At 46.7% G+C, this 27,710-nt stretch overlaps 1 protein-coding gene across 1 annotated transcript; it reads left to right on the top strand.

Annotated features, from left to right (window-relative positions):
- The first annotated feature begins 808 nt into the window (after positions 1 to 808).
- PTAFR (platelet activating factor receptor) lies at positions 809 to 27,710 on the top strand. The gene is made up of 2 exons (XM_036025604.1): positions 809 to 1,153; positions 22,698 to 27,710. Exon 2 carries the CDS (start codon positions 22,746 to 22,748, stop codon positions 23,772 to 23,774), a length of 1,029 nt encoding a protein of 342 aa, XP_035881497.1. The 5' UTR covers positions 809 to 1,153; positions 22,698 to 22,745; the 3' UTR covers positions 23,775 to 27,710.

Raw genomic sequence — 27,710 nt, 5'->3', positions numbered from 1 at the left:
CTGGTTCTGCTTTGCACCTGCCTCGCCGTGGGCCTCAGGCCTTGACGAGACCTGCTTCCCTCTCTGTGTAGGGGGCTGCTGGAGCGACTGAGGGGCTAGCTTCCCTAGACGGTTCCCCCTACAGCGCCCAGTGCCCGAGGATGTGCAATCAATGCTGATTGAAAAATGAGTGCATAAATGGATTAAAAACCGAGGCAGGAAGCTCCGGCCCATCCTTTACTTATGTGCACACAAAGCCTCCGCCCAGCTGACTTTCTACTCACACACACGCACACGCACACTCCCAAACTCACCTCGCTGGCCCACGTCTGTTCATCCTCACTCCGCTCCCACTCACTCCTGCTCAGGTTACTGTGACACCCCCCTCTCCTCCCCCAGGTCTGTAGGCTCTGTCAACAGGAGTTCTTCTGTCAACAGGAGTTCTTCGGGCCCCTGCGTCTAGGTCACCAGGGATGCCCAGCCCAGTCGGTCCCGCCTCTGACACAGCGGCTCTTCTGAGCGCCTCCCTTCGCGTCCTTTCTGTGTTTGAGCTGTCTCACCCTTTCCTCCTCCTCTCCCTTTCTTGCATGTGTTTTCTCTCACACTCACACAGACACACAGAGACACGTGTACGCACACACAGGCACGCGCTGTCTGTCTTATCTTTTCCTCTTTGAACTCCCTTGGTTTTTGTCCTTGTGTCTCCTCACCCCCTGTGAGTTTACATTTTTCTGCCTTTCTCCCTCCCTCTTCCGAGTCATCCCGACTCCCTCTCACTCTGTTTCCTCGGTCATTCAGTTACTCCTGTCTCCTCTTCTTCCCCGCTGTCATGCTCCGTTTCTCTTTCTTGAGCACGCTCGCCCGTTTCTTGCTTTCTCTCTCTTGCATTTTCTGTCTCTCACCCCAGCTCCCCGGCACAGCGGCTGCTGCCCCCACCCATGCTGCCCCTGCTCTGTGAGACACTTTCCACCAGTGTCCGGGACCTGGGTGACCCAACTTGGAGGTTCCGGTGGCATCTGCCAGAGGGGCCTTAGGGTCACAGCGTTTCCTCCCAGAGGTGACGGGGCAGTGACATGCTGTTTCCTCACTTCTGCAATTTCCACAAAGCATAGAGCCTGGGTCTGCAGACAGAGACACTCAGATCCCGCAGTTGCAGCTGCTGTTCCTCGTCCAGGTAAGGGGGGGGGGGGTTCCAGCCCTGGCTGGCAAGGGGGAGGCATATGGAAATGTCCTCAGGAATCCAAGGTCATGCCCCTAGACTGCACCAAAGCAAATGGTGGTTCTGTTTTTAAGGAACTGTTTTGGCATCTTCATCAGGCACAGAGTCTCATGTTTACAAAGAATTCCTCGTGGGCAAAGTTTCCCAGGGAATCCAGCTCCCCTCTCCCAGGCCAAGGCAGTGCTGAAGGGACCTCAGAGACCCCCTGGGAGGTGATGAGGGCGATGACAGTGGGGCTACCTTGATCTCAGGGAGCTGAGTGCCCGGCGCTTTACTAGCTGTGTGACTGTGGCTGAGTTGCAACCCCTCCCTGCATCTCTGTTTCCTAAGTTGTCAAATGAGGGTAAATCCATCTCCCCAGCAGGATTGTTGGGAGAGGTAGAGGATCTGGTATGGAGCTGGGGACTTAGGAACTCAGGAGATACCGCGTCTCCCGGGGGTGGGGGGTGGGCGATGGAGACCACCAGTGATTGGTGCAGAGGGCCCAGCCCACAACCAGTTTCCCCATCAGGTGCCAGGTGGTGGGGACAGGGCACAGGCTGGTACCCGCCCTCTCCCCATCTTTCTCTGGCAGGAGGTGAACCAGGGCTGCTGCCCAGACACTCACTTTCCTGAGAAGAAGAAGGGAAACAACAGTTTCTCTCCAGGCATTTGGGCAGCTCTCATTTAGCTCTGACTGAATACGTAGCTGTGTTTCAGGTGCTTGGACTGTGTGTGTGTGTGTGTGTGTGTGTGTGTGTGTGTGTGTTGTGGGGGTGAGTGCTAGGGAAGGAAAAAAAAAAAGCAAATGGCCCTGCCTCTAGGTCCTGAAAACATAGCCAAGGAAAGACGTCCACTCTGGAGGTGAAGAAATGGCCCTGGGCCTGAGCGGGATGCTAGGGTGTGGGTTTCAGCTTCTGCTCACAAGCTGGGACCTTGGGCAATGTAGGAGCCTCATTTACTCCTTCGCAGATTGGGGTTTAAAGTGAGTAAACCCTTGTGGGTTTATGGGGAGGATGCAGTAAGAGGCTGGGTGGGGAAGTGCATTGTTAAATCGTAGGATGCTGTACCAACACGAACCCCGGGGTTACTACTGATCCCTACCCCGTAATTCCTACTGTCAGTGCCTTAAGGGTGAGGAATTTGTTCTGTTCATTGTTTTATCCTCACCCTCAGCACTGAGTTTGGCGCCTCATTTAGTCTTAACATATGAATTGAGTAGATGAATGGTAAAGCAGGATGCTGTACTTGGAGGAAAATGGACAGCAAGCCAGAGGCCCATCCTCTGGTCCCAGCTCTGCTCCTGACACTGTTGTCATCTTGGGCAGGTCCTTTCTCTTCTCAGCACAGATGGGGACTTCTGCCCAAAGAAGGTTTGGGTAAGGAATTGACAGTCTATGGCATTAATGACAAAACGTGCCTCTGGGACTGAGTTTCTGCTCCTGAAACGTACTGGAGTGGGGTTTGGGTGTGATGAGAGGCTGGGGTCCCATCTGCTTGTGCTTTCATAGGGAGACCTTTACAGAGAGACCTGCTCCTCTCCAGGCCTGTGAACAAGGCCTTGTCGAGGAGAAGGCGGTGATCCTCCTTTATCAGTGGCAGCTCTGCCTCCCCAGACTGGTCCCCCCTCCTTGCCCCGGTGGTGGGCCACAAGAGCTGAGCTAGAGCCCAGAAGCACGCCCTGACTCTCCTGGGGGCGTGTGGCTTAGGAGTGGAGCCAGTCCCCGGAAGGGCAAATGCCGGGTGCCCGGCACAGCCACCTCTCTCAGCAGCCACTGTTGGCCTCGGCAGCATGGTGGGAGGGGAAAGGAGCCTCTGGTATACGCGTGTGTGTCGGTGGTGGTGTGGGTTGCACTGGGGAGGTGCTCTGGCTATATCCACCTGTGCCTGGAGCACATTCAACCTGCAAGTGGGCCTGGGACAGCCCAGTGGTTCACAGATGCAGGGTCATCAACGTAACAAGCTGAGAAGTTAATAGCCGTCTGTCTTCTCCTTTCTTCCCTTGTGTCTTCAGCCAAGGGGAATCCAGAGCCAGGCTGTGTGTGCATGTGTGTGCGTGTGTGTGCACATGTGCATGTGTGTGCACACATGCGTGCATGCACCAGAGAGAGAAAGGGAGAGAGAGAAAGGGAGAATGGGCCGGGGAGGACCACCACTCAGCAGCCCTTCTGTATCCCCTTAGATCAACAAGAGGCAGCCCCTCAGGGCCTGGGTTTGGATTTGAGCTCAGCCGGCTGATGGGAGAAGCATGCCAAAGATTTATGCAGTTCTCTTCACAGTTTATAAAGTCCACTTCAGATCACCAAGAGCTTCACAGTTTGCCAAACCCTTTATCATCCCCCAAATCTCACTTCCTTTTTACAATACTTGGGGTGGGTGTGACACCCCATTTTGTAGATAATGATCCCTAGGCTCAGAGCCTGAGCAGAGCCTCACTCAGGGTGGTGAGTGGCTGGCACTGCTGAGGCCACCGCCCAGGCCCCCAGGTCCCAGTTCCTGCCATTTCTCCTCCTCTACCCCTGGTGGCTGTTTCCAAAGGAAGAGATGGGGCTGGTTTGGTGCATGGCTGGTTCGTTTGCTTATTTATTCTCTTATTCATTCGACAAACATTTTTTGAGGTGGGGAAAAGGGGAGAGGAACTCACAGCTATTGAACAACAGCCATGGGCACAAATTGCTTCATTCCCTGTTACAACTACCTGGTGAAGAACCTTTTATTTTCACTACTTTGCAAGTTAAGAAAGAGAGGCTTTGAGAGCCAAACATCAGCTGGGAGAGAGCAGAGCCGGGTGCAGATGTGGGCCTGTGCGGTCCCACTTGGGCCAGGCCCTCTGGACCTCTGTACCAGCAGGACTTGGAAACTTCTAGGCTACAAAGACGTCAGTGTGATTCCTGGTACCACAGAGGGTGTGCCCTGTGCTGGGGAAGCCCAGAAGAGGAAGTGTGCCTGACTTCCAGGAAGCAAGGAGCAGCGAGGCTGACTTAGATAGATGCCATCTGAGTATCTGGGAGCTAGAAGGAGAGACTCAGGACAGGCTTAGGACCCCCCAGCTCCACAAGACTGTCCTGGTCGAGCTGAGTGAAGACTGCATCTTATCAATGTAATAACATACCCAGGGTCAGAGTGGGCCCCAGTGAAAAGGAAAATTAGGAAATTCTGATACCCCACCACCCCTACCTCTGGGACCCCAGACCCTGTCCCTGGCCTCTTTCCAGGCAAGGAGCTCCATTTACATATACCTGGCATAGTCCTAGACTCCTTGTACTGGACACGGTGGGGAGCCCAGTGCAGAGTTCCCCGGAGGTCAGTATACTTGCTCCCTTAACTTGGCCCTCAAAGCCCTCTGCTTCTTGGAGAACTTGTAATGAAACCACTCCATGAGGGGAATCTTTAGACGGTATGGCCAGCATGGCCAGGCCAGGGCACAAATGTCAAGCAACAGAGGAGGTCAGAATAGGAGGTAACTCATTTATTGAGCACCTACTGTATGCCAAGTACTTTAGAGGTTTACCTGCCTGTAACCTAGGGGCTATCCTGTGAGGTTTGTGTTGGTAGTATTCCTGTTTGTACAGGTGAGAAAACTTGGACTCGCAGAAGGGCAGTGATTAAACTGTGGTGTTTTAGTGGCTCCAGGGACTCTGGAGGCTGGAGCAGCTGGGTGTGTGTGAGGGTTTGGAAGTGAAGGACGAGGGACAGTATGACTGTTTGTGTGTGAGTGTGTATGTATTTAGCAACTATTTCTTGAGGTTTTGCTGCGTAGGAGGCCCTGCACTGTTGAAATGCCAGAAGCCTTGCACCCAGGGAAATCCCAGCCCAGAAGGAGAGAGAAATCAACAGCCGTGTATACTTTGTATTATGGGAACCAGAGGTAGCACCTTGAACTCTGTCCGGGGTAGAGAAGTAAAACTAACAATAACCAAGAATTCTCTGAGCTCTTATTATGAATCAGCCATTTCCTATTTAATCCTTACAACGACCCTACGAGGTAGGTAATATTATTACCATTATTATTCTTATTGTTTTTACAGATGAGTAAACAGAGGCTCATGGAGGTTAAATTAGTTTTCTCTGGCAAGAATCGGCTGACAGAGCGTTGTCAGTAGTCCCAGATGCCATAGAAAGTTGTCACTGGTTCCCAGAAGCTTTTAGGGTTGATGACACAGCTGGAAGCCCAGTATAGGCGGCTTCGAGCTGGGTGAGCTTGGTGTGAGGCGTCGCAATGGCAGCGGCATGTGATTTTGAAAACTTTCGATCTCATCTAATCAGAAGGTTGTCTGAGTTTCCTGTAGATACAGCTTTTTACAGCTGTTGATCACAAATTACTTCAGCTGTGCTAAGTACTTTGCATACGTTGCTCATCAGCTCTTCATACCACTCTGGGGAGATATGTGCCTGGAATATTATCAGCTCCATTTACAGGGGAAGGGCCCGAAGCTCCGAGAGTGATGTGCTTGACTGTGGTTATTAAGCTAGGATGGGACAGAGGCAGGATTTGAACCCAGATTTGTCTGGCTACAGAGTCTGTGGTCTTAACCACTGTCCCTTCCAAATACTTCTTATCTCCCTTGGGTGCTCACAAAAGCTCTGTAAGGCAGATGTGTTATTGTCTCCATTTGCAGATAAGGCTCAGAGAGGGGAAGCAGTTTTACCAAATGTCACACAGCTATGAAATCATGAAGCTGAGCCATAGAATTGCAAGTTAAAAAGACACAATGTACTTGCAAATCTGCCATCTCTGGGGCCTGCTTTTAAAACTGATTTATTTTATTGTGCTAAAAAACACACAAGATAAATTGATTCTCTTAGCAATCTTTATTTTAGTTATATTTTATTGATTGTGCTAATACAATTATCCTGATTTTCCCCCCTCTGCCCCGCTCCATCCAGCACCCCACACTCCCTCAGGCAATGCCCCCACCATTGTTCATGTTGATGGGTCATGCGTATAAGTTCTTCGGCTTCTCCATTTCCTGTGCTGTACTTTACATCCCCATGGCTATTCTGTAACTACCTATTTGTACTTCTTAATCCCCTCATGTCTTCGCCCTTTCTCTCACACCCCCCTCCCATCTGGTAACCTTCTGGTAATTAACTTTCCTCTTGCTTTAAAAAAATATTTTATTTATTTATTTTTAGAAAGATGGGAAAGGCAGGAGAAAGGAAGGGAGAGAAAGAAACATCGATGTGTGAGAGATACACTGACTGGTTGCCTCTCACGCACACCTGCAACTAGGGACCTGACCTGGAATCAAGACATGTGCCTGACTGGGAATTGAACCAGTGACTCTTTGGTTCACAGGCCAGCACTCAAAGCACTGAGACACACCAGCCAGGGCTCTTTTGCTTTTAAGAGTCTCTTTAACTTTTGGCCTTTTAATAATGATGTGTCTTGGAGTGGGCCTCTTTGCATCCATCATAATTGGGACTCTCTGTGCTTCCTGGATTTGCATGTCTATTTCCTTCACCAAATTAGGAAAGTTTTCTTTCACTATTTTTTCAGATAGTTTCCCAATTTCTTGCTCTTTCTTTTCTCCTTTTGGCCCCCCCTATGATGTGAATGTTGGACCTGTTGAAGTTGTCCCAGAGACTGCTTATACTATCCTCATTTTTTTTGGATTCTTTTTTCTTCTTGTTCTAATGGGTTGTTTTTTGCTTCCTTATGTTCCAAATCATTGATTTGATTCTTGGCTTCATCCACTCTACTGTTGTTTTCCTGTAAATTGTTCTTTATTTCAATTAGTGTATCCTTCGTTTCTGACTGGGTCTTTTTTGTGCTGCTGAGGTCCTCACTAAATGCCTTGAGCATTCTTATAACCAGTGTTTTGATCTCTGCATCTGGTAGATTGCTTATCTCCATTCCTTTAGCTCTTTTTTTTGGAGTTTTGGTCTATGCTTTCATTTGGGCCATGTTTCTTTGTCTCCTCATTTTAGCAGCCTCCCTGTGTTTGTTCTGTGTTTTGACTCTAGTGTGGCCTAATGTAGTAGGTGTCCTGTAGGGTCCAGTGGCACAGCCTTCCCTATCACCCAAGCTGAGTACTCGAGGTGTGCCCTTCATGTGGGCTGATACACCTTCCTCTTGTAGTTGAGCCTTGTTGCTGTTGGCAAATCAATGGGAGGGATTTTCCCAGGCCAGTCAGCTGTAAGGACTGGCTGTGACCACTGACCACCAACCTCCGCCCTGCATGGAGGATCAGCTGTACAGGGGCAGGGTGGTGGTGCTCCGACATGGTCTGTAGCTGTCCACTGGGTGCACTGGCCCTGGGGTTTTCCTGGGTGGTGTAGGCCAGTATCAGCCCCCAGCTGTGTTTTGCCCAGGGCACCCTGCCTGAGCTGTAAAGCAGTCTGAGATGACTGCTGCTTGTGCTGAGTTTAGAGATTCCCAGATGCAGCCAAGCTGTGACTCTAATCTGACTGCCACGAGGGCTCACTGGCGTCAGCTGTTGCTTGTTTGATAGGATTTAGGAGCTAAGATCAGCCATTCTAATGGAAAAGCAGCTTGGGTGGGCCTGTAAATTAGGTTGGGTAGAGTTTCTATGGATCTCCACTGTGTGGGTCACATAGTGTTAGGTGGATGGAGTCTCAGATATGGCACCAGCCTATCGACTTTGTTGGGGGGAGGGCTCAGCAAAGGAACAATGGCTCTGCTTGCCCCGATGCCAGACACTTCAGCCTCCCCCTGTGTACCACTGGTGCCCTTCGAGCTGCCACCTCACTGCTGGAGCTCAGACAGAGAGAGTCTGAGTAGGTGAGTCTGTGTGTGGGTTCCTCAGGAGGAACTGCTCAGGGCTCCAGCAGCTTCCTTCATCGCCTCAATCCCCATTGGTTTTTGCAGCCAGAGGTTGTGGGGACTTATCTTCCTGGCAGTGGAATCCTGGGCTGGGGGGCCTGGTGTGGGCCTAGGATTCCTCACTTCCAAGATACCTCTCCTGAATTTTTATCCACATGGGTGTGGGACCATCCCATTCTGCGCTGGCACCCTTCCTACCAGTCTGGATGGATGTGATTTTTTAATTCCATAGTTGTTGTCAGACTTTCCTTCAGCTCAATTTCTGATGTTCCTGAGTGATGGTTGTTCTATATTTTAGTTGTAATTTTGACGTGGTTGTGCAAAGAGGCAAGCCACGTCTGACTATGTTGCCATCTTGACCAGAAGCCTTAACAAACTTTAAATGTATATTACAACATTATTAACTATATGCACATTGTTGTACAATGGGTCTCTAAAATATCTTGTCCTAGCTGGTGGTGCTCAGTGGATTGAGCGCTGGCCTGTGAATCAAAGGGTCACTGGTTCGAGTCCCAGTCAGGGCACATATCTGGGTTGCGTGCCAGGTCCCCAGTGGGAGACTGGTGAGAGGCAACCACATGTTGATGCTTCTCTCCCTCTTTCTCCCTTTCTTCCCTGCTCTCTAAAATAGTAAATAAACAAATAATGTAAAAAATAATAAAATATCTTTATCTTGCATGACTAAAACTCTGCACCCATTGAACAACAACTCCCTGTTTCCTCCTCTCCCCAGCCCTGACAACAACCATTTTACTTTCTGTTTCTATGAGCTAGATTACTTTAGACACCTCATAAAAGTGTGATCATTCAGTATTTGTCTTTTTGTAATTGGCTTCTTTTACTTAATAATATTTTCAAGTTTTATCCATGTTGTAGAACACTAGTGGATATCCTTCCTTTTCAAGGCTGCATGGTATTCTACGTTACATTTATACCACCTTTTGTTTATCCTTTTGTTCATCTGTTGATGGACATTTGGGTTGCTTTCACCTCTTGACTGCTGTGAATATGCTGCTATGAACATGCGCGTGCAAATATCCCCTCAAGATCCTATTTTCGGTTCTTTTGGATATATACCCAGAAGTGAGATTTCTGGGTTATAAGGTAGTTAGTTCTATTTTTAATTTTTTTTTTTGAGGAATCTCCATACTGTTTTCCATAGTGGCTATATCATTTTGTATTGCTACCAAGTCTGCACAAGTGTTCCAGTTTATCCACATCCTCACCAGTGCTTGTTGTTTTCTGCTTTTTAAAGTTTTTCTCTTCTTGTTTTAATTGAACTTATTGGGGTAACATTGGTTAATAAAATTATAAAGGTTTCAGGAGTATAAGTCTACAATACATCGTCTGTATATTGTATTGTGTGTTCACCACCCCAAGTCAAGTTTCCTTCTATCATCCCTCTTTTTCTCCCAGTTTATCCTCTCCTAACTCCCCCTCCCCCACATTTTACTTCTGATGATCACCATACTGTTGTCTGTCTATGAGTTTTGGGATTTTTTTTTTTTTTTGCTTAATCCCTTTACCTTTTTTACTCAATCCCCCATCCTCCTCCCCTCTGACAGCTGTCAGTCTGTGCTCTGTACCTCTGTGGATGTTGCTATTTTGTTGGTTAGTTTATTTTGTTCATTAGATTCCACATATAAGTGAAATCATATAGTATTTGTCTTTCCCTGACTGGCTTATTTCACTTAGCATAATAGTCTCCAGGTCCATCCATGCAGTCCCAAAAGGTGAGATTGTTTTTTTACTGTTGTGTAGTATTCCATTGTGTAAATGTACCACAGCTTTTTTCTCCACTCACCTACTGATGGGCCCTTGGGCTGCTTCCGTATCTTGGCTATTGGAAATAACCCTGCAATGAACATAAGCATGTATATGCTCTTTCAAATCAGTGTTTCAGGTTTCTTTGGATGTATTCCTGGAAGAGGAATTGCTGAATCATAAGGCAGTTCCATTTGTAATTTTTTTTGAGGTAACTCCGTACCGCTTTTCACAGTGGCTGCACCAGTCTGCATTCCCACCAATAGTGCACTAGGGTTCCCTTTTCTCCACATCCTCGCCAGCACTTGTTTGTTGATTTATTGATAATAGCCATTCTGATAGGTGTGATGTAGTCTCTCATCGTGGTTTTACTTTCTATTTTTATGATAATTAGTGATGTTGAACATCTTTTCATATGTCTATTGACTATCTCTATGTCCTTTTTGGAGAAATGTCTATTCAGGTCCTTTGCCCATTTTTTAATTGGATTGTTTGATTTTGGGGCATTGAGTTTTATAAGTTCTTCATAAATTTTGAATATGAACCCCTTATCAGATGTATCATTGACAAATATGTTCTCCCAGTTAGTGGGTTGTCTTTTCATTTTATTGATGGTTTCCTTTGCTGTGCAAAACCTTTTTAGTTTGATGTAGTCCCATTTGTTTATTTTCTCTTTTGTTTCCCTTGCCCAAGGAGATAGAGCAGAAAAAAAAGATTGCTATGAGAAATGTCTGAGATTTTACTGCTCTGTCGTTTGGATCATGGTCATCCTAATGGGTGTGAGGTGATATGTATGTCATTGTCGTTTTGATTTGAATTTTCCTATTGATTAGTGATGGTTAGGCATCTTTTTTATATAGTTGTTGGCTCTGTATATCTTTGATTATTGTATATCTTTGGGAAACAGTCTATTCATGTCCTTTGCCTATTTTTAAATTGTTTATTTATTGTCACTGAGTTATAGGAGTTCTTACACATTGTAGATATGAACCTCTTATCCAATGTATGGTTTGCAGATATTTTCTTCCATTCTGTAGTTTGCCTTTTTGCACTGTTGATTGTCGCCTTTGCTACACAGAAATTTTTAAGTTTGACGTAGTCCCTATGCCTGTTTTTACTTTTGTTACTTGTGCTTTGATGTCATACCCGCGTAATCATTGCCCATTCCAATGTCGTCAAGATTTACCCCTCTTTCCTTCTAGGAGTTTTAGAGTTTCCAGTCTTATGTTGTGTTTAAGTCTTTAATTCATTTTGAGTTCATTTTTCTAATATGGTGTAAGATAAGATCCATCTTCACTATTTTCCATGTGAATATCCAATTTTGCCATCACCATTTGTTGAATAGATTATCTTTTTTCCCATCGTGTAGTCTTGGTAACCTTGTCAAAGGTCATTTGACTATTTTTGTGAAGATTTATTTCTGAGTTTTCTGTTTTGTTCCACTGAGCTCTATGTCTGTCTTTATGCCAATAAAAGACTGTTTTATTTATTGTACTTTGTTGTATGCTTTGAAATCAGAAAGTGAGAGTCCTCCAGCTTTTCTTTCTTGAGATTCTTTTGGCTGTTCGGGGCTTTTGAGATAAGAATTCACATGAATTTTGGAAATTTTTTTTTCTATTTCTGCAAAATGCTATTGGGATTTTTATAGGGCATTGAATCTATAGATTATTTTAGGTAGTATGGACATTTTAACAATACCAGGTCTTCCAGCCCATGAACACGGCACATCTTTCCATTTATTCGTGTTTTCTTTAATTCCTGTCATCAATATTTCTTAACTTCCAGTGTGCAAGTCTTTTGCTACTTGGTTAAGTTTATTCCTGTGTATGTTATTTTTTTCTGATGCTATTGTAAATGGGATTGTTTTCACAATTTCATTTTCTCTTACACTCATTTCAAATCTTCATTTTACAAATGAGAAAACAGACTCAGAGTCATGGGGTGAGTTTGGTGTCTGCACCAGGATTTGGCTTCAGCTCCAGCAGTGCCCAGCAGTAGTGAGATGGATGCAGAGCAGACCCCCTTGCCCTTTGCCCCATTCAATTCCTGACTTGGGGAGCAAAGGTAAAAGCAGGGCCCTAGGTCAAAGGAGTCTTTTCCTGGGGCCTCACAGCATGTAAAGCTCCTGATCTCAGGTCTGTGAGTGGCTCAGCTGGCCAAGGAGTGGTTGGCTACAGCTTGGCCTAGGAGAGATTGGATGGCTCTTGGAGTTCAAAATCCCATCTGCTACTATTCTGCTGTGTGACTGTGGACAAGTCTGTTTCCCTCTCTGACTTTACTTTCTTCAGTGGGAACATGGGCATTTTGCAAAGCTTCTCTCCCAAGGGCTGATTCAAGGAGGAAATGTGATCACGGATGAGAGTGTCTGTACACTTAACTGGTAAGTCACACCCAGTGCCCTGAGCTGAGGTGCGTTGGCTCTGGCTCCTCTCCAGTCTCGCCTTCCGCACAGAGCAAGGACTCCTTGGATCCAAGTGGGACTTGGAATCTGTGTCCCTCCGACACTCCCTTTCTTGCCCATAATCTGCTGGCGAATGCACCCCCAGGCTTGCTGGTCTGCGAGGAGCTGCCAGTGCGTGCATGAACTTGGAAGTGACTGATTTATAGCTTATAAATATTTAAACATTTGCACTTTTGACCACATATGCCCCCACAAATGTTAGGGGCCAGTCTGATTGGTAAACCCAACTTCCCAACCCACAGTCCACACTGGGGAAGTAACCAGCCTGTTCTTCCTTCTGCCTAGATCCTGGTAGTCCCTCCCCTCTGACTGCCCAGCTTTCTCAGGTTCCCTAGGAACTGGGAATATTAAACAGGATGGGAATGGGAGACAGAGTGGGGGTTGGGGCTGAATGCTCGGCGGGGCAGAGGATGGGAGATCCAGATGGCGGAATTCTTTTTGTCTCTAAGAATTTAATGACCTACCTGGCCCACCCACAGCTGAGTGCTGGGCCTGGGCCTGCTGCCCTGCCTTGACCCATCAGGGAGTTGTACCCACATATTGATTGGTTTGAGCTGCCTCCTCTTTCTCCCTCCAAATGCTCCTTCCCTTCCTGAGCCGTGGAAAGCTTTGTTGACATTAGCCTAAAGCCCTGTCTAGAGTTGGCAGGAAAGCCAGAGATGAGTTAAAGCCCCTGGGGTTGGTGGTGACCCATAGTTCTCTCCCTGAATTCCAAGGAGCTGGGCCAGTGGGGGGAGTATGGCCTGGCTATTTGTGGCCACTTTGCATACTTATCTTTGGAACTACTATTAGAATTGTAAGATTTTGCCAATGAAGAAACTGAGGTTCAGAGAGGTGAAATCACTTGTGCATAGTCACACAGCAAGTAAATGGCAGAGCCAGGTATAAACCCAGCTCTTTCTGCCTCCAGGGGCCTTGTTCTTCCCATGCTACTATACCTCCTCCAGAGAAACTAGACACCTTTCCTTCACACCTGCTTCCTCTGACTAGTCATCTGGGGCTTGGCCATTCATTCAATCTTTCAGTCCCCGTGTCAGATAGGAGGACAAAGAGGTAAAAAAGATCTAATCTCTGCCCTTAGGGAGCTCCCAGCCTGGTGAGAAGATGGCCACAGAAATCAATACCACGTACTGTGCATGCTCTACACTGAGCAATGTGCTCAGTACTAAGGTGACTCAGAGAGGGGGAAAAGTCATTCTGCCTGGGGCTATCAGGGAAGGCGGCCCAGAGAAAGCACTTTCGATTAGGTCTTAAAGGATGAGTAAGAGCTTGCTAGATAAAGCAACAGGCAAAAGCCATGCTCAGTAGGGACCACAGCATGTGCACAGCCCAGAGGTTTGAGGAGAAATCGAGTTCTTAAGAGAAGCAGCAAGAAGTTCAGTGTGGCTGAAGCAGAGGGTGAGTAGCAATAGAGGCTGGTGGAAGATGAGGTGGGAAAGGAGCTTGGACTTGATCCTGGGCAGTGGGGAGCCATGGAAGGTGTTAGATCAGGCAGGTATGTGGCTGGCAGTAGGTTGAGACACAGTGCTTCCCAACCTTCAGTGTGCACATGAATCACCTGGAAATCTTGTTAAAAGACAGACCATTACAACAGGTCCGGGGTGGCACTGGAGATTCTGCTGGTCTAACAAGCTCACAGGTGATGCTGGTGCTTCTGGTCCAAGGGCCACAGTTTGAGGTTTGGAGGACTCACTCTGCCTTGTGTGGATGCTGCTGTGGGGAACAGGCAGCCACTTGTGTCTTTTTTTTTTAATATATTTTATTGATTATGCTATTACAGTTGTCCCATTTCCCCCTTCACTCCCCTCCACCCTGTACCCCCTCTCCCACCCACGTTCCCCCCCTTTAGTTCATGTCCATGTGTCATACTTGTGAGTTCTTTAGCTTCTACATTTCCCGTACTATTCTTGCCCTCCCCCTATCTGTTTTCAACCTACCATCTATGCTACTTATTCTCTGTACCTTTTCCCCCTCTCTCCTCCTCCCACCCCCCTACTGCTAGCCCTCCATGTGCCCTCCATTTCTGTGGTTCTGTTCCTGTTCTAGTTGTTTACTTAGTTTCTTTTGGTTTTGCTTTAGGTGTGGTGGTTAATGATTGTGAGTTTGCTGTCCTTTTACTATACATGTCTTTTCTTTATTTTCTTTTCTTAGATAAGTCCCTTTAGCATTTCATAAAATAAGGGCTTGGTGATGATGAACTCCTTTAACTTGACCTTATCTGAAAAGCACTTTATCTGCCCTCCCATTCTAAATGAGAGCTTTGCTGGATAGAGCAATCTGGGATGTAGGTCTTTGTCTTTCATGACTTGGAATATTTCTTTCCAGCCCCTTCTTGCCTGTAAGGTTTCTTTGGAGAAATCAGCTGACAGTCTGATGGGATCTCCTTTGTAGGTGACTGTCCCCTTACCTCTTGCTGCTTCTAGGATTCTCTCCTTCATTTTTACCTTGGCTAATGTAATTATGATGTGCCTTGGTGTGTTTCTTCTTGGGTCCAACTTCTTTGGGGCTCTCTGAGCTTCTTGGATTTCTTGGAAGACTGTTCCCTTTGCCAGATTGGGGAAGTTCTCCTTTATTATTTGTTCAAATACGTGCTCAATCTGTTGCTTTTCCCCTTCTGATTCTGGTACCCCTGTAATTTGGATATTGGAACGTTTAAAGGTGTCCTGGATGCTCTTAAGCTTTTGCTTGATTTTTTGAATTCTTATTTCGTCATGCTTTCCTGCTTGGTTGATTCTATCTTCCTTCTGGTCCACTGTATTGTTTTGAGACTCAGATTCCTTCCTTTCACTATTGGCTCTCCTCCACGTATCTTCCTGCATCTCTTTTATGGTAACCTTCATCCTTTCTTCTAAATTGTGCCCAAAGTCAATCAATTCCGTGAGCTTTCTGATCATCAGTGTTTAGAAGTGTGCATCTGATAGATTGGCTATTTCTTGGTGACTCAAAAGGATGAGTCCTGGGGGACTGATCTGTTCTGCTGGAAACGTGTCTTATGTCTTTCCCTATCTCTCCTATTATTATTATTATTATTTTTTTCTTTTCTGGTCTGGTCGCTCTTGTTTCGGTGGGGGGCGGAGCCTTAGGTGTTCACCGGGGCTGGGCACCCCAGTCGCTAGATTGTGACGTTATATGTGGGGGCGGGGGCAGGGGTGGGAGCGGGGACGGGAGAGAATGATGGCGGCAGTTCCGTTTTCCTGGGCTCAGACACTTCCTTTCTTGGGATCCTGGGCTGTGAGCTCTGCCCTGGTCCACAATCGCTGCCCCACTGGTTCCCCCAGCCGCTGCTTGCGTACTCAGGGATCACCGCTGTGTTCTTGTGCCCCAGATGGCCGTCGCACCGATTTTGTGCCAAATTTCCCCCGACCTCTGCGCACCACCGACCTGCGCCGGCCACGCACCCGCCCGGCTCTTCATCCCCTACCAGTCTGGATGTACGGGTCTACGTCAACTTCTTGGCTGTCCGACTTCCATTCAGATAAATCCTCTGTCAGTTCTGAGTGAAATTATATCTGTAAATTGTTGTTCTATTCTTGGTTGTGCGAGGAGGTACGGTGCGTCCACCTGTTTCTCCATCTTGCTGGAAGTTCTCCCCACTTGTGTCTTATGTCACTGGATAGATCAGTTCTCTACCATCTTCTTGGGTGAGCCCTCTTGCAGTTCTCACGAAGGGGTCAGTCTCGTCGGTTGTTAGATATTTTTTCCCTCGACAAATGTTTACCAAGCTCCTGCTCTGGCTGAGCTTGTGCTGCATGCTGGGGATAAAGAGAAAACTTGAAAATGCCAATTTCTGATCCATATCACTACCATCTCTTGCCTCCAAAATGGTCTCTTTGCTTCCACTCTTGTCCCTACCATCTACTCTCCGCCCAGCATCCAGGGTAAGTTGGATCATGTTTTTCACCTGCGTGACATACTCCAGTGGCTCTTTGATGCTCAAAGAACGAAATCTGAACGCCTTCTCGTGGCGATCGGGGTCTGCTGCTCTCTGACCTCATTTCACCCTTTCCAATTGTCACACCTCTGGGGCCGTGCTGATCTTCCGGTTCCTTGAACATGACCATTTATTCCTGTTTCAGAATATGATGGACTTGTTCCTACTGCAGGCCCTTTTTACACGTGATATGCTTTGCCGGGAATAATTCCAGGTTTTCTCTTGACTTATTTCTCCCCACTTTTTAAGATTTCAGACAGGGAAAGATATAAGTTTTGCAGGACCACAAAGCTTATCCAGTTTGGGGGATAAGCTTTATAGATAAAGAAAAGACACCAAATTACAAATACACAATTAGATACAAGGCCTAGGAGTGGGACTTGAAGGTCAAACTTTATTGGCTTCATGGCAAATTGGCGTATGGTTTTGTTTATGTCACCTCCTCTGAGAAGCCTGTCCTGGTCACTCTAATAAAGAGTCCTGCCCACTCTTCATCACATCACTACCTCTGTTTATCTTATTGAATTCATCACAATTTGACATTGTATGTATTTATATCTCTACTTACTTCTACTTATTTCAAGTTATTAAGCTTCTTGAACGAGAATTTGACAGCTCACCTCCTTGCTTCTCGTTCACCCTTCAGCTCATGCTTAGGAAACAGCTCTCCCTCTAACCACGTGACATAGGTTCCCATGTCGCCATATCCAATATTTGCTTTTTGGTCTGCATTGTGTTGGGTTGGCCAAAAAGTGCATTTGTTTTTTTTCCATAAGATGGCCCTCGTAGCACTTAGTTGCCTTTAACTTTATTCAAAATAATTTTGTTAGATTGCATTGTGACAGCTGTCATCTCAGCGTGCATTTAAAAAAACTTATCAAAACTGATGAATTTTTGTGTACACATTTTAATATTGAAGGTGGAAGAAAATATACAACACTTTTGCCATATTATGGTTTATTATTTCAAGAAAGGGAAAAACACAACTGAAACACAAAAAAAGATGTGTGCAGCGTATGGAGAAGGTGCAGTGACTGATTGAATGTGTCAAAAGTGGTTTGTGAAGTTTCATGCTGGAGACTTGTTGCTGGACGATGCTCCAAGGTCGGGTAGGCCAGTTGAAGTTAATAGCAATCAAGTTGAGACACTAATTGAGAACAATCAATGTTATACCCCACGGGAGATAGCCGACATACTCAAAATATCGAAATCAGTAAAGTTATTGGTGAACATGGAAAATGTGACTTTTTGGCCAACCCAATACTTGATTTTCCTGCGACTTTCTTTCACACCGCACTTGCTCCCACGTTCTTGGAATTTTCCTCATTAGGTCCCCAGCATGGCACCCCTCCCCACCCCCGCTCTTTTCCTACCTCTCTGACCATTCTGTCCTTGACTCCTTCCTAGGCTTCTCCTCCTCCTCCGGCTTGTCCTTTCATGGTGGATTCTTCAGGACTTAACCTTGGATCCTCCTGAATGTTTCACAGGCACTCTGAATGAGATATGTCCCCAACTGAATTCATCCTCCCCACTCCCACTGTGGTCTCCTCAGGTCCTCTCCATGAAGATAGACAGCACCCCATCCCCAATCATCTGGGCCAGAAACCTGGCAGTCCTTCCCCCCCTCCCTTTCTACCAACCAGCATCCCATCCATCACTGAGTCCTGTGCATTTCACCTCCCAAACAGCTCTCACAACGATGAACAATTTCCCTCCATCAGCTCTGCCGTGGCTCAGGCCTCTGCTGGCCCTGCATACAATTGCAGTTGCTGTCTCCTTGCATCAGGGCCGAAGCCTCTCCAGTCAATTTGTACTTCTTTTCCTTCAGCAGTCAGAGCCATCTTCCCCAGACCCAGATCCAGCCCTGTCCTTTCCAAGCTCAGTATCCTTCCATGACTTCCCATTTTCTGCAGAATCAAGTTCAGACTCCTTAGCCTAATAGGCAAGACCCTCCTTAAGTTGACTGATGTTGACTTTGTAGATGTTGACCTATCTCTCCTCAGCACCCCTCCCCTACCCCCACCCCCACACACATGAAGTTGTAGCCAAACTGAATGTCTCTATTTCCCTGAGAACAAGGTAGCTGCTGTCCAATTCTCCCAGGTCCTGTATGTGCTGTCCTCCCTGCTTGGTGTCCGCATCAGGGCAATTCCTTCTTTTCCTTCAGCAGAGACAGAAGGTCATTCCTGACCCTCAAGTCAGGGCTAGAAGCACCATCTCAAAATTACCCTGGCATCTGGAACCTCTCCTACCATAACATTTGTCCCTTGTCTATTTCTGAATCTCCCTCTTGCAAAAGGGTCTGTGAGCCACTGAAGGGCAGGAACTGGTCTATTCTCCGAGGCCTTTAGACTGCCCAGGGCCTGCAGCGGTGAGTGCTTGTCCAATGAATGAGTGTCTGGGTGAGAGTTGGGCCCTCCTGTGTATGTGCCCTATTCACACGGTGACAAGACTTTTTTTAAAAAACAATTAATGCAAAAAAGTGCATGAACAAAATACTATGTTTTAAAATCGAGGTAACATAGGTTAATAACATTATATAAGTTTCAGGTGCACAACATTATAATTTGATAGCTGTTACACTATAGTGTGCACACCACCAAAAATCTAGTTTCCATCTGTCACCGTACCTTTGACCCCCTTTACCCACTTCATCCTCCCCCGTCCCCTTTCCTTCTGGTAGCTGTCAATTTGTTGTCTGTATCTATGAGTTTGTCAAAATAGCAAAATTTTATTTTATTTTATTTTGTTTTTTTTGGGAGGGCAGGGGCTTTGAGCTTTTATTGGATTATCATTGGATTAAAAAAGGGTGGGGGGTGCTGTCGTGGGGCCCCTGGTCTGTGGGGGTGCTGTAGCACGAGGCTGCAGTTTGCTCCGTTGTTGTCTGCTGCCTGTGGCTGTAGGGTACAGTTCGTTCTGTTCTTGCTTTCCAGTAATTCCCAGTCCTGCAAAGACTGCTCTGAACCACTTGACAAAGCAAGGTACCAGGCCTTTCTCCCCAGGGGCTCTTTTTGGCTTTGAAAGTCAACCTTAATTCCTTAAGGCTTGCTGGTTACATTCCAAAGTCCTGGCATGACTTCATTAAGAGTTGCTGAATTCTGGAGCAAGTAGGCAGGGAGGGAAATATAAATGTTTCAGTATTCCTTGTGAGGGTATAATTTACAAATTGTTGTAGAGAAAAACAAGTTTTGTTATATCGATTGCTGGCTGTGAAGATGGGTGAGGAGGAGGCTGTCCCCATAGTCTGGATAGATGGAGAAGCATCACAACCCTCCCTCCGAACCTCACAGACACAGGGCTGGGGGGCCAGCCCAGGGTGAGCTTCCACTGCCCACTGCTCGCTCCCCTAGTCACAAGTCTCAGGAGGCTGGAGGGGAGGGAGAAATAGAGAATGCCCCCGTATGAGCCACCAAAATGTTAGGGTGGTCGGTGACATGGGCTGTGAAAGAACTCACAAAGAGAAGAGGTGTAGAGAGTAGTTTGTATTCACTCTCCAAGAAAGGAGAGGGGTGTGGAGTGGAGATATACAGCAACGTACCAAAATTTTAAGTGTAGACAGGAACATGATAGTGCCAGGTAGAGCCATATTATAGTCGGAGGCAAAAGGAAGAATCAATAATACTGCTTTTGACTTTTTAAAATATTGCATCAAATTTTTATTTGATTACTGAATTGTTTGGTGACCCCTTACATTTAGTACCTAAGTGAGTGCCTCACAAGACCTACCCTCCCTGGTCCTGGCGGGAACTCAACAAACCTGGGCAGGCTTGGCCCAGGGGGCCGGACTCAGAAGGATGTCTTGCGTTGAGTTTTCTGGCTGGAGAGGGGCAGTTTCTGGAGGAGACTTTCCCCTAACCCACTGAGCTGGAGCCTAAACCCAGGGAGAGGAAGGGACTGACTTGGGGGTGGAGGTGGGTGTGGAGTGGGGGATGGGTAGGGATGTGACTTCCTCAAAAGCTCCTATGGAGGAGCACCATGCACTCCCAGCTACGGGTTGCCTCCTCGCCTCTCTCAGGCCCCAGGAACAAGGTCCGTGCAGGCAGGAGGGTCCATCAGGGGAAAGAAACAAAGCCAGTCTCAAATGAATGGGCATCTTGGGCTGAAGAGAGAGAGAGGGGAGGACCTGACTGAGGTTGTGGAGCAGCGATTTTCAGATCCTCTGGTCTCGGGATCTCTTTATGTCCTTAACAATTTTTCAGGGCCCCAGCCAGCTTTTGTTTATATGGGTCATATCTATCAATGTTTGCCATATTCAAAATTAAGACATTCTAAAAATTTTTACATATAGAAACCAATAATAAAGTCATTCCATGTTAACATAAATAACATTCTTAGTGAAAAATAACTAAAATTTTCAAAACAAACATTTCAGGGAGAAAAGTAGCAGTTATTTACATTTTTTGCAAATCACTTCAATGTTAGGTTTGATAGAACACAGCTGGATTTTTATATCCGCTTCTGTATTCAATCTGTGGTGATATGTCATTTTGGCCAAAATATGTGAAGAAAACTTGGCCTCACACAGACAAGTATTTGTAAAGGGAGGAATATTTTAGTATCTTCTTCAGGTCATTGGTGACACTCTTCTCTGATACTACATCAGAGCTTCACAAATGGTAGTTTCTTAAAGGTTAGTTGCAATGTGGAACCTGGACCATATCATGCAACATTTTGTAATTTGTTACCCTCTGAGGCACTGGAGTACCTGACTCTTTGAATCTTTTACCTATGCAGAATTTTGAAATATGATGTCTTCCTCATTGGGAAAATATCGGTTCACTGAGTTATGCAGTTCTTTCAAATATTGACCTTTCATTATAAAATATAAAAAATTGCATTTATTAATATCAGCACCAATCTCATCAGAAAATTCTTTAAGTGTGGGAAAGCTGTCAGGCCCCTGCTGGCACATACAATTTTTCCAAAAATTCTAATGTCCCTTGAAAGCTTGAATTTTATCACTGGCAATAAATAGTTTGTTTTCCTTGAAGCAACAGCTTCACTCCCTCATATCCGAGAAAATGTCTGCTAGATACTCAAGTCTGAAAAAACACAGTTGGCCATTTTTTCAAATGATAATGGCGATCCTCAAAAAAGTTCATCTCATAGCTCAATCACATAAGTGCTTTCCCGAAGACAAACAATTTATCTCAGTTCTCGGCAGAAGTGTTTCATGTGGCTTTCCCATGATGCAGAATATTAAAAAAGAGGGGAGGAGGAAGGGGGCTGGGTGAGAAGGGTGAAGGGATTAAGCAAAGAAAAAAAAGAGTCAGGGACACAGACAACAGTATGGTGACTGCCAGAGGGAAGAGGATGGGGGAGGTAGGAGAAGGGAAAGAGGGGAAAATGGTGGTGGAAGGAGACTGGACTTCGGGTGGTGAACACACAGTACAATATACAGATGATACATGGTAGGATTACATACCTGAAATCTGTATAATTTTTAACCAATCTCACCCCAATAAATTCAAGAAAAAAAATAACAAATGTGTACTCATCTCTTTACAAAATATGTGTACTCACCCTGGTTGGTGTGGCTCAGTGGACTGAGCGCCAGTCTGTGAACCAAAGGGTCACCAGTTTGATTCCCAGTCCGGGCACATGCCTGGGTTGCGGGGCTGGGTCCCCAGTGGAGAGCACATGAGAGGCAACCACACATTTATGTTTCTCTCCCTCTCTTTCTCCCTCCCTCCCCCCTCTCTAAAAATAAATAAAAATTTTTAAAAAGATGCGTACTCAAGATTTAACAAAATTAATAATTTCCTTGCTTTACCAAGGACATTTTAATGTGATTTAAAGAGAAAAATGGCTTAAAAAAACAAAACAAAACACTGAGTGTATGGCTACAAAGAATCTGACTCCTACTACAGCCTGGTGCTGCCGCCTTGATTTATGCCAAGGAGTAAGCTGTTTTGCAACATCAGAGCAAATGTCAGCATAGTGAAAAAGGCATATAAATGTATTTTTATGGCAATAGTTTTGACTTCATAGATCCCCTAAAGATCTCAGAAATATTCCTCCCTCCTCATTCTATAGGCCCACTTTAAAAACTATTAACCTAGAGCTCTGGAATCAGACGGCAGAGCTCCCTGCAGTGGTGGAAAAGGTCCCACAGCATAAAACTATGTGATTCAAATCAACTGTGTAATTCACAGTGTGCCTTGAGGGTGCCTTTAGTTTCTAAAGAAATCACACTGAATTCTTAGAATAATGGAAACTACCTTTATTTAACTTAATGCAGACAAACCACAACCACAGTAAATGGAGCAAAGCACAAAAATTTTCTCAATCAACAAAATTCGTATTAAAGCCAGTTGTTTCTTTAAACTCACCTGTTCAGGTATCTATGAGCTTCTTTAAATGTTTCCACTGCCGAAACGGAGCTGCCATTGATTTTGTTAAATGTCAGGTGTAGTTCCTTAAAAAACACAACATTTTGTTTAGAAAGAAAATTAATTGGAAGAGGCCATTGATTTTAGAGTTTTAAAAACATACACAATAGGATTCTTGGAACTGATGAAATAAGATAGTCCCTTGCTGGCCCTTCATTAACCAGAGTTCCTATGTGGTCTTCCAGGCACAGACAAGCAGGACCGTGACCATCTGTCTTTTCCAGTCCAGAGCGATGGAGACAAATGAGCAGGTTCACGTGGACTCTGAGTTCCGATACACCCTCTTCCCGATTTTCTACAGCATCGTCTTTGTGCTGGGGGTCATCGCCAACAGCTACGTGCTGTGGGTCTTTGTCTACCTGTACCCTTCCAAGAAACTCAATGAGATAAAGATCTTCATGGTGAACCTCACCGTGGCTGACCTGCTCTTCTTGGTCACCCTGCCCCTGTGGATCATCTATTACTACCACCAGGGCGACTGGGTTCTTCCTAAGTACCTGTGCAACCTGGCTGGCTGCTTCTTCTTCATCAACACGTACTGCTCGGTGGCTTTCCTGGCCGTCATCACTTACAACCGCTACCAGGCGGTGACGCAGCCCATCAAGACCGCTCAGGCCACCACCCGCAAGCGTGGCATCTGTTTGTCCCTGGTCATCTGGGTGTCCATTGTGGCCGCTGCAGCCTACTTCTTCGTCCTGGACTCCACCAACGTAGTGTCCAACAAGGCCGGCACAGCCAACGTCACCCGCTGCTTTGAACACTACGAGCCGCGCAGCATCCCAGTCCTCCTCATTCACATCTTCCTCGTGTTCGGCTTTCTCCTTGTCTTCCTCCTCATCCTCTTCTGCAACCTGGTCATCATCCGCACACTGCTCACGCAACCCATGCCGATGCAGCGCAACGCAGAAGTCAAGCAGCGGGCGCTGTGGATGGTCTGCACGGTGCTGGCTGTGTTCATCATATGCTTCGTGCCTCACCACATGGTGCAGCTGCCCTGGACCCTGGCCGAGCTGGACTTCCAGACCAATGAATTCCACCAGGCTATTAATGATGCACATCAGGTCACTCTCTGCCTCCTGAGCACCAACTGTGTCTTAGACCCCGTCATCTACTGTTTCCTCACCAAGAAGTTCCGCAAGCACTTAACGGAGCGGTTCCACAGCATGCGCAGCAGCCGGAAGTGCCCCCTGGCCACCATGGAGTCGGGCACCGAGGTGGTCTTGCCACTCAGCCAGGCCCCTGTCAATTCCCTCAAAAATTAGCCCGGAGACTTCTGCTTCATGGACATCATGACTGACATGGGGGAAGGAGGGATATTTGCTGTGGTCTGGGCACCTCCTCCCTGGGCACCTGACGGCCCATTAGATATGGGGGCTACCTCCCCAAGGTGGGATGGTAAAGAGCCAGACTGCTGAAAATCCCGAATTGGAATGAGTCCCTTGAGCCACCTTTGGGCACCTGCCATAGTAACCTTGCCTGGTGACCTCCTCCCGGGTGCCTGCATCTGAGAGCTCTGGGAGGAAAGTCAGAGCTGGGGCAGGACTTGGGGGCTGAGCCACCCAGTTCACCCTACAGGACAGCAGCCCAAGCAAGTGTGGGCAACCACTCCCTTCATCACTGGAAAGGCAGAGAAAGGGGTTTCGGGAAAGGGACACTCCCATGGTGCTGTGGCAGTATCTCTGGGACAGAATTTTGAGATAAGATGGCGCCACCCTGTCTCCGCCCACAGGCAGAAGGTCTTTGTAACCCTTCCTTGGGAAGTGGCTCGGTGGAAACTTCTCCCAACTCACCCAACAACATGCTGAATGGTGACTAGAGAAGAAAAAAATGTGCAGAGACCAAACTCTAGGATGGGGAGCTTGTTGCCTGAGGCAGATGTGTCTCCCTGCACAGGTCACATTTCAGGCCTGGGTTGGCTCTGGGGCCATGGGAGAGACACAATTGCCAAATCCATCTGTCTGTCTCAATAATGGACTTTGATGAAGTACCTGCTGTTGAGCAACCACCCACTGTAGGAGGGCAAAAGCCTCTTAAGGCTGAACTCTGGCCATCCAGGGTGCTGAGCTGCCCAGAGGCTTCCACACAAACAGGAGCTTTGGCTGGGAAGTGCCTGTGTGTGGGAGGGGCCTTGGCGTGGAAGGAGCATGCCAGGTCTCCTCCCTGCCTCAATTTCTAGGGGATCCCTCCTAATTTAGCTTCTAGGAGGTGGGAGGAGCAGTTACGGTCCCAAGGGCCAGCAGGCACTTTGATTTTCGGTGTGTATATCCAAACGAGCCTCCTCTTGCACCCTGAGCTGAATACCCGCAGTATGAATCTAGCAGCCTCAGACCCAGGGCTTGGAAGAGCCTTCTCTGGTTTCCAGAGCCTTGTGGGCCTTCTAAGAAATCTTCCCTTCCCGATAGTGTCCCCATAAGGTTGGGATCCTTGTTTTTTGTCTACTGGGCAAGCACTGGATCGATGATATTGATAACTGCCTCCCAAAGGGCCAGGAAACCACTTGTGTTCCCAATGGTAGCTGTGGGCTGGACTTAGCTGATGGCGACCAGGTAGATGGTGCAGCTTACTAGAGCTTTGGTATCACGTAGACCCAGGTTCAAGTCTTGCCTTTGTCACTTCCTGCTGAGGGACCGGGAGCTGAATTTCCTGCCTTATGGGGTTGTTCTGAACAGTGAATTAAGTTGCTGAGGCAGATACCTCTTGATCTGAGTGCCTGCTCATCTCAGATTCTCCCTTTTTCTGAGAATTTATTCCCCTCAGTCTTCCTGTAGGAGTTGAATGGATGAAAGGTGAGCTAGTCAAGTTCTCTTAGGAACAAGTAGCAAGATTCAGGGATGCTCTTTCAGGCTCTGCAGGTCACTCACCCGAAGAGAGTAAACTCGGGAGCTATGAGTGTGTGCATCTACACGTGCATGTCTGCCTGTGCATCTGTGCCGGGGTTGGGAGGGTGGCGGCGGGTAGCCACCTACATGCGTGTACTAGAGAAGGAGATGCACAGAGCAAAGCAGAGACCAGAGGGCGACCCCGAAAGCCTGGGTGGGGGTGGCGGTGTTACCAGGGCCCTGCGGCTCTCCTCCTCCAGGCCAAGGCCTTCTGAGGCACAACTGCACTTTTTCCTTTGGGGCCTGTGAGAGTTCTTGGCCATGGCACCTTCTCTTACTTTGCTTAAGCTGATTTGAGTTATCTGTTACTTGCAACCAAAAGTGCTCGGAATTAGATAAACGCTTCTATGCTAAAAAGCACAGTGTTTCTCGAATGTCAGGGTTTGTGTACCCACTTTGCAATTTTTGCAATATCTATGTACCAGCTATATGTTTGCTTAATAAACATTTTTCTTTAAATTGGGTCACTTTTTAAAACTTAAATTATTCAAAAGGATGTTTTATAACTAAATTGTAAACAAAAATAAATGCCACCTGCCACACGCAGGAGGTAAATTTCAAGTGTAATTATTAAAATTAAAATATTCTTGGGGTCCTGTCTAAAGTCACCTCATATGCCCCCAGGGACTTGCATAGTACACCTCAGGAAACACTGCTATAATGTGTATGAAGTGCAGGGGGTCTGTATTCAGTAAGTGCTCAATTAAGAGGAAGTTGACAGTCCAACTCCCTTGCTTCTTCCAGAATGCTGCCTCAAAACACAGGACAGGGTCTCATTCCTCCCCAGGGCCCATGGAGGACTATTTCGGTCTGGCCCATGCTGGTCTCCGTACCATCTGAGTACAGCCACGTTTACTCCCCCTGTGGTCTCTGCTTGTTTGTGGCCTCAGATGCTCTCTCTTCTTTTTGCCCAGAATATTCCCTATAGACAACTTTCCCGAAGGCCTCCAGGCAGGGTCATTACCTTTCTCCTAGCAGCATTTTAGGGCTGGAAGGGTCTAACATTTTTGTACCTTAGTTACTGCGGTCATTGAAGTTTATGCATTTCAACGTCTGTCTTCCCTTTCCAGGGGCAGGAACGGAATCTTACTCATCGAAGTATTGATGTATTGGCAGTTCCTCGAAAAAGGCCTGGAATTGAGATCAGCCTGTCTCCAAAGCTCACTGATTTCCCAGGGTGTAGCATCAATGGACATAATGACATTTATACACACTTATTTTGGAAGGGTTTAAGAGACTCTTCTGGGACAGGTAGAAAAGGAACTTAATAATACATTTCCTTCCAAAGTTGTATGTTCATACTTAAGGGGAGATGTTGGGGATTTTCAGAGGATCAGAACATTTTGGAGCTGGACGGGTCCAACCCATTTATCTTACTAAGGGGATCTTGGGACTCAGAATGGCCAAGTGATTGTAGAAATTACACAGCATGGAACTGCAGCGAACACAGAACTGGTTGCTAAGCTCTGTGTCTCACTTCTTGCAATGGTGACAGATATGATAGGAAAAGCTGATTTGTAATTATTTCGAAGAAACAAAATCACCAGTCAGGATTTCCAAGCCATCTTGTAAGTCAAGAAGGCCTTACCCTGTATTTCCTCCTTATCTCAGCTTTCCCCTCAGGCCATTTCCCCAGTGATTTCAGCTGGGGAATGTCGGTACAGGCAAGACCTGCCCCACCCAGAAAGATGAGGAATAGGCTTGATGGTGCTGAGAGTAAGTGTGGTGCTTGGGAAACCCCAAAAGCCTAAATTTAGGAGTGATTCCCAAGAACTGACACATAGCCTTATTCAAATTCCTAAGAACTTCAATAGGAGAAACTCACATATATGGGCAAAGCAGCTGTCTGCTCCCAGTGGTGGCCGGCCGGGGGAAAAAACCCACACCCTCCTAGAACAGGGTCTCTTTTCTATAGGGGATTAATAGTAAAACCACATGGTGGGTAGTCATGCAGACCACCAGAAAGAACAATGCATTTCTAAGTTAACAAATAACATCAGGCAGCTTTCCACATTCTATGTATTCATGAACCTCCTTCCTGGGGGCATGACATTTATTTTTGGGCAGCATTCCAGCTTTCTGGGTAATCAGTCAAGACAGGCCACAGAGCGTTAAACAGTCACAGAAGTTTAAACAGAGAGCCCAACATTTCCCAGACACCTTTACCATTGGAGATACATTGCACCTCTGACTTCCCCTGCAGTTGGTCACGGTTGACTAGAACTGGGCGTGTTTATGCTGCTTTTTACTCCTCTGTGTTATATCTGTGCTTGAGACCTGTGGCTAAAAATAGGTACAATAAAATCTTGTAAAATATAA

This window comes from Phyllostomus discolor, chromosome 5 (assembly GCF_004126475.2).
Source record: "Phyllostomus discolor isolate MPI-MPIP mPhyDis1 chromosome 5, mPhyDis1.pri.v3, whole genome shotgun sequence".
NCBI lineage: Eukaryota > Metazoa > Chordata > Mammalia > Chiroptera > Phyllostomidae > Phyllostomus > Phyllostomus discolor.
Note: the sequence above shows the minus strand (reverse complement) of the source record. Positions and strands in the feature narration are given on the sequence as shown.

Bases quoted from the DNA above. Each gene is read 5' to 3' on its own strand.
- PTAFR (XM_036025604.1), top strand. From the start codon at position 22,746: ATGGAGACAAATGAGCAGGTTCACGTGGACTCTGAGTTCCGATACACC.